The 6796-nt window shown below is 54.0% G+C and overlaps 1 protein-coding gene across 2 annotated transcripts in view; it reads right to left on the bottom strand.

Annotated features, from left to right (window-relative positions):
• The window catches only part of BCAR1 (BCAR1, Cas family scaffold protein), a 107288-nt gene that overhangs the window by 33862 nt on the left and 66630 nt on the right, over positions 1-6796 (bottom strand). Inside the window, exon 1 of one of the 2 annotated variants that reach the window (XM_027843251.1) lies at positions 6621-6703. The exons of the other annotated variant lie outside the window; for it this stretch is intronic. Within the exon in view, the coding sequence (XP_027699052.1) occupies positions 6621-6632 (12 nt within the window). The 5' untranslated portion in view covers positions 6633-6703. Of the gene's footprint in view, positions 1-6620; positions 6704-6796 lie in introns of those variants that run through there. 2 annotated transcript variants of the gene reach the window in all.

Raw genomic sequence — 6796 nt, 5'->3', positions numbered from 1 at the left:
TTGGACCTTTGCCACCAGGGGGTGAGTGACTGCTCAGTGTCTCTGCTCACTCACTGGGCTGCTGCCTCCAGCCCCGACTGGGGCTTCAGCTTGCAGTTTGAGACTCCAAGTCAGAGGGAAGTGAACCTGGGATTTATTGGAAACAAAAGAGCAGGGACTGAGGTACTCGGAGCACAAGCCCTAGGTGGGGGGAGGGGAAGGAGGGAGTGAATTCAGGGGTTGGGAGCAGGAGAGCAGCTCTGCGTGGTGGGAAGAAGCCTGACTCGGGAACTTGGCCATCTGCAGTCCCTGAACAAGGAGCTCCATCTCACAGGCCTCAGTTTCTCATTTGTGAAATAAAGACAAATACACACCCTGCCTACCTCACAGGGCTGCCTGTTGCGAGGATCAGATGAGATCTGGCACACAGCAGTGCGATGCACATTGAAAGATTACCATTATTGGGAGAAAACTGTTAGACTCCCAGGGAACAAGAAATATCTCTTCAGCCTTCAGATATTCAGAATATATCTTTTCTCCCGGCATAGAGCTGTGCCATGAATACAGTAGGTACTCCACAGATAGTGGATGACTTAAAATCTAAAAAAGCCTCAGGAGTGGGCCAAATACAATCTTCTGTTTTCTCCTGGTTCAAACAGTTTCTAACCTGCTGCTGGACACTGGTCACAGGAAAGGCAGGTACCCAAGGACAGAGGCAAGAATCCATCCCCCATCCCCACCCCCCCAAGTGGTTCCATCTTCTGGAACTCTTCCTGAAGGTTGAGAGGTCCCTTGGCCTATGGCTCCAAGTAGGGCCATCTATGGAACATGGCCGAAGAACGATGCTTTCTCAGACTATTTTGCCCCAAAGGACACAGGCTGCCTCACTCGGGCCTCAGACAGGATTCTGGGAGGCAGCTTTGCCACTTGTTCATGAATGAGCTGGATGGGAATTATAAATAAATTATGAGAACAACTAGAAAAATGCAAACATTCACCTAAGGAGGTTCCAAGGCATCAACAGGAAAAAATGCAACTGAGGGTAAGAGACGGGGATTCAACCAAAAGGGCTCAGGCCTAGGGCGATGCCTACCCATGGATTTCACCTTCCTCATGATCTACCAGGGAAACAAAGGAAAGTGAATCCATCATGCCTTAAATCAACTAAGCCACAATACGTTCTTCAGGACTTAAGGGAGACACATCTGTGCCTACCGGGCCCTGCACATAGTAGGTGTTGAATAAATAAAATGTTCTTGGAATGCATTAATGAATGAAAGCAAATGGGGCCTGTACCTTCCCAGAAGCTAAATGCTACCTAGGAGAGGGAAAATTCTACTCTAATCTCAGGGAGGAAAACCAATTAGATGAGCTGAAAAAAGGACCAAAAAGCAGCTGCAGCTCAGAGACGGCTGAAATCCAGCCTCTCCGAGCCCGATCCAGGAAGATATCACCAGTCAAGGGGCCTCCAAACCAGGAAGATTCTGGCCAGAAAATCTGCTTGTCCTCAGAGAACTACAGGTCTCAGGGCCTGGAGCGTAAGAAGGAAGGGGGTTTGGGTCAGCAGTTTCGGAGATGGCAGATTTACTGGCCAAATCTCTGCCTCCCACCGCCTCCCTTTCAGCCAGGGTGATAGCTTCTCAGTGCCCAGAGAGATGAATGCCAGGACAGTGTAAACCTGGAGCTCAGAGGCTCTGAGCAGCACTCCGATTTCTGAGAAAGGAAGGGACAGTGAACCAACTTCTATCCTTTGTGATCTTCTGTACCAAGCAGCTCATAAGCCCCTACTTACTTCTTCCCTACACCCAGGAGGGCCAGAGACCTCCCTCCAAGTGACCGCTAAACTCATTCTTGCCTACTCCATCCTGCAGAAGGTCACTGCTCAGGCCACAGGGTGGAACCCTTTTCTAAAGGGACCTGGCAGCACCCGGCTCCTGCTCTTGGCTAACATCAACAAGGGGACTGTGTGTCTGGGAGAAGCCCAGGCTGTTACTGCCTGCCACACAGAGGAGCCCTTTGTCTGAGGGAGAGCAGAGACGCCTCCGCCTAGATCGGTGCTCTCTGACCTCAGCTGGGGTGAGCCTGGAAGGGCCTTGGGTGAGGGGGTTCCCATCTCCAGGGCTCGGCCTCCTGGAGAACAGGGACACCACAGGGCACGAGCCTTTGTACTTACCAACACCGCCCTCACCCCCAGCATCACAGAATGCCTGAGCTGAAAGGGGGACAGCCACCTGCCTCGTTTTATAGATGAGGGTCACTTCACCAAGGTCACAAGCTGGGCAGGGCCAGGATTCAAACCTGGGCCTTCTGACCCCACATCCGGTGCTTTCTCTTCTAGCACACTCGTCCACCACCAGTATCGAGGGATCTAGGAACATCTCAGACAGACTCCTGTGAGGACAGTCCAGAAACAGCTTCTATTTTCTGTTTCTGAGGAGTCTCCTCCAATCAGGGAAATTATGGTATTTGGGAGCACATGTGTGGTGAGGTAAGGGACTGTGTGAAACCCAGAGTGAGCAGCAGGCAGGAAGGAGCCATGAGTCCACACTCTGTCCCGGGTGTCCGGGCCTTAGCAAGGATCATGGGAGAAAGTTAAGATAAACCCTCACCTACCTCCTGACACCAGAGAGGCCCCAGGCAGGCAGACGACAGCTGAGCTCTCTAGTGCCGCTCTGAAGCTGCCACAGGGAAACTTCTCCTTCTCCTCAATTTTCCTCTCAGTCATAGCCTGTGCTAACAGGTCTAGGGTATTTGTGGAAATAAGAATGAATACCTGAGCCGACCACAGTGGGTATCCGAGGCAAACATACAAGGCTAAGCAACCCCTCTCCTGCTTCCAATGAGGATATGCAGGGGGCTGGCAGACAGGGCAGCTCAGAGGGGGCTTATCAACTGTCAGCTTCCTCCCCTATACTCCCTCTCTTTCTGGGACTTCCAAGCATACCAAGGGGCAGCTAGGTGGCACAGTGGACAGTGCCGGGAATCAGAAGCATCTGAGACACTCACTAGTGATGTGACCCTGGGCAAGTCAATTAACCCTGTCTGCCTCAGTTTCCTCAACTGTAAAATGAACTGGAGAAGGAAACGGCACACCACTCCAGGATCTTTGCCAAGAAAACCCCAAATGGGGTCAAGAAAAGTCAGGCATGACTGAACTGAAGAACAAAAGAAGTTGTCTGGCCTCGGAATCCAGAGATTTTCAGACTGACGGCAAATCAAATGTTCCCTCCCCTTGACTTTGTGTCTTCAGCTAGTTAAAAAAAGAAAGAGAGAAAGAGAGAAAGATCCCCAACACTCCCCCTTCCTCCGTGGGTGTTTTGGTTTTATTAATTTGCGACCTATCTAGAGACCACACAAGGACCTAGAGAAAAGGGGCATACTGGATACCACCAATACAAGGACACAAGTTTGTCTTGTCATTAACGCTAGCGAGGCTGACTACCATGACCTGTAGGCTGGAGGCAGGGCAGAGAAGTCAACAGAAGAGACACATGACATCGAGATCACCTAATTCTGTAGTTCTCAAACTTTCTGGCCTCAGAACCCCTTTACACTCCTAACAATTACTGAGGCTCTGCCCCAAAGGGGTTTTCATTCATGTGGGTTATAGCTGTTGATATATGCAGCATTAGGAATGACAGCAGCTTAGTTTTACTATAAAAACAAAATTGTAGTGGTGGGATCCCTCTGAAATGACATGTATATATTCTGTATTTATTTACCGGAGTTCGTGCTGCTCCCCCCACCCCCACCCCCCCAAGACCGTAAAGCCGAGGAGACAAGGATGACTTGTTTTTCCACGGCGCCACAGATCTGAGAAGCCCTTCAGTCCAAGGGGGGCTGTAAGGAGGGAGACAGATACAGAAGTGGTTATGCTTAAGTGACTGGCTCAAGGTCACAGAGATAGTCGAAGCATCAGCAGCAAGATTTGAACTGGTGCCTTCTGTCTGACTTCAGTGCCAGTTTCTCTCCCACTCTGTCAAGTACAGTTGCCAGGCACAGAGCAGATGCTTACCACCCAGGCAACAGAATTAATCCTGGTTCACTAAGTACCTCAAGGGTCAACCAAGTGAGCAGGGCTGGCTCTGTGGTCAGAGGACCTTTGCCACCAATGTTGGGTGACCTGTGCCTCAGTTTCCTCATCTGTAAGATTAGGGGAGTTGCTAGACTAGGTGGTTTCTAAAGTCCCTTTCCAGCTCTACCTTCTTCAGTCTCCTGAAGGCTAAGTATGTTCTCTCCATCACTCCCAAAGCACCCTCAGGGCCCCAGAGTACAATGTACAGCCTTAAAAGAGAGCCCCGGCGATTTCAGGGAAACTCCGAAGAGCACCACCCCTCCATCCTCATTTAACCTGTTCCATGGCCCGGGGGTGCCCTCAACAGGGCCGAAAGCCAGCCAAGCAGGAGCCTGAGTGGGCTTACCAGGGCCCTGGCAAGTAAACAGTCAGCCCACAGCTCTCTCCAGCCCACACTTGCCTCCTGCTCCAGCACCTGTACTGACTTTCTGGTTCTTAAACAGCAAAGGCTGCACCCTTGGGGCATGGGGGAAAAAAAAAACACAGCACAGGCAACCAACTCCTCAGCTCCTTGGCATCCCTCAGGGCAGGGGGTGCCTAAGAGAGAGTCAGGCAGACTCAGATCCATCTTCCACACCCTGTTCCTGGGAGCAGGCCCATCCTGCCTCCACTCCACCTGTTTCTACAGCCCGAGCTTCTCTCACCCTGCCAAAGCACCTTGATAAGAACCCCACCGCACACCTGCTCCTCCCAGCTGAGCATGGCACTGCCCACACTCCAGCCTATCTCTTCGGTTCTGACCAGGTTTGGGGGGAAAGGGAAAGGAAATGGGAACCATTATAGTGACATTGGAAGAAGGATGGGAGGCACGGGGCAGGGAGAACATTAGCTTTGTGTCACAACCCAGTATCAGGAAACTATCCCAAAGTTGGCAACCTGCTACGCCAGGCCTACACTGCCTCCCCCATCTCAGATTTCTGGTTTTCTATAAAGATATAGACATATAGACATAGCTATCATCCTGGGCCTAGACCTATCTAAGAACAAATAGACACACAGAGGGAGGAAAACAAAGATTTTAGGAGGTGAGAAAACACTCTGCAATCAAATGGCATCTGGATACAAGGTCCCGGGAGGGATGGGGCGGTCCCTGCACAAGGTACAGGACACCCTAAAAGCAGGTCCTGTCTAGTCCTCTGGTTCCTTCCAAGAGTCCAGAGATCTGGCCTACACCTGGTGTTTTGCAATAGCAGGTAGAAGGAGCGAGGAGCACGGAAGGCTGCGAGTGGGACTCCTCCGACTTCCCTCCCTTCCTCCCCCAGCTAGATTAACAGGGCTGTGTTCCCTGGGTGAATCATTAACAGACTCCAGGGCCTCTGACGTGCACAGGCACTGTTTATCAGCCCGACTGATGTCAATCACTCACCACTACTCTACCAGCTCCAAAGGGATCCTCCCACCCCCGACCGCCCCCACCCAGATGGGCAGGAGGTCATTAAGGGGAGGTGCCCAAAGCCGCCGCCGCCACCGCCTCCTCCCTCAGCAGAGCCAAAGGCAGGCGGGTCTGCCCAGAAAAATCGACCACTAATGCTGGACCCCAGGCTTCATTCACATTCACCCCTACCCCCGCGAGGACAACTTTTCTACCTTTCTTGGCAAACGAAGCAGTCCAATCCTTCTGACAACTAAAATTTGAGGTTGGGGCTGCGACCTCAAACAGCACTGGGGGGTGGGGGAACCTTTCTGGTATGCACATTTAGTAACGAACCCCACTTCTTATGGCCTCGGCCTGAGCCAAGGGGGACCCCCGGTCCCCCAGCCTCCTCTGACTTTAGGGAGGCGGGGTGTGTTAGACCAGGGATCCCCCTGATGATGTCGGCGGGGTGTAAACCGGCCCAGAAAGAGCGATCACCTGAGCCAGCGCCTACCTAGGCTACGGCTTTCCCCGAAAAGACTCCTAGCAGGAAATGCCGCTCGTTTAACCCCTTCTCGCCCGAATCCCGAGTTCGAGCAAATAGGGGTGGGTGGGTATGTGCACCCCTCCTCAAAGCAAAGCGGGAGGTGTGTTCAGGAGGGTAAGGGGAGTTTTGGGAAGGAAAAGGGTGTGTATGGGCAGGAATGGGGGTGTGCGCCCTTCCCCAAAGCAAAGGGGTATGTGTGTGCAGAGAGGGGTCCTATGGAAGGGGTGTGCGCGCCCTTCTCCGAAGCAAAGGGGAGGGGGTATTAGGAGAAATGGGGGTGTGTGATGAGGATGGGGACTTGCGCCCTTCCCCAAAGCAAAGGGGTGTGTGTGGAGGGAGGGGTCACGGGAGAGAAGGGTGGGCGGGGGTGTGTTCCGGGAGGGGGGATCAGCTAGGAATGGGGTGCGCCCCTTCTCCGGAGCAGAGGAGCAGGAGGTGGTAGGGGGTGCGTCCTTGCCCGCGGCAGAGGAGGAGCTGCGTCCAGGGGGGAGAGGGGGAAGGAGAGCAAAGGAGGGGGCCGAGGGCTGGAGGCTGAAAGGGGGTGTGTGCCGGAAAGCAGGGGCGTCCTCCGGAGCCACTCCCCTCCCGGGTCCCCGCCGGGCCCGCTCGCTCGGGCTGGCCCCGGCCCCGGACCCGGACCCGGCCCCGGCCCCAGACGTACTCACCAGGTAATTCATTTTCTCGGGCCCCGGCCCAGCGGCCCGGGCCCTGCGGGGGAGCGGGGAGAAGGCTGCTCGGTCAGGGCGGCCCCGGCTCCAGGGCCCCGCTCCTAGCGCATCGCCGCCGCCGCTGCCGCCTCCCGGGTCCCGACGCGCAGCTCGGCGCTCGCACACTGGCCGGG

The sequence above is a fragment of the Vombatus ursinus genome, unplaced genomic scaffold (assembly GCF_900497805.2).
Source record: "Vombatus ursinus unplaced genomic scaffold, bare-nosed wombat genome assembly UNPS02014900.1, whole genome shotgun sequence".
Lineage (NCBI taxonomy): Eukaryota > Metazoa > Chordata > Mammalia > Diprotodontia > Vombatidae > Vombatus > Vombatus ursinus.
Note: the sequence above shows the minus strand (reverse complement) of the source record. Positions and strands in the feature narration are given on the sequence as shown.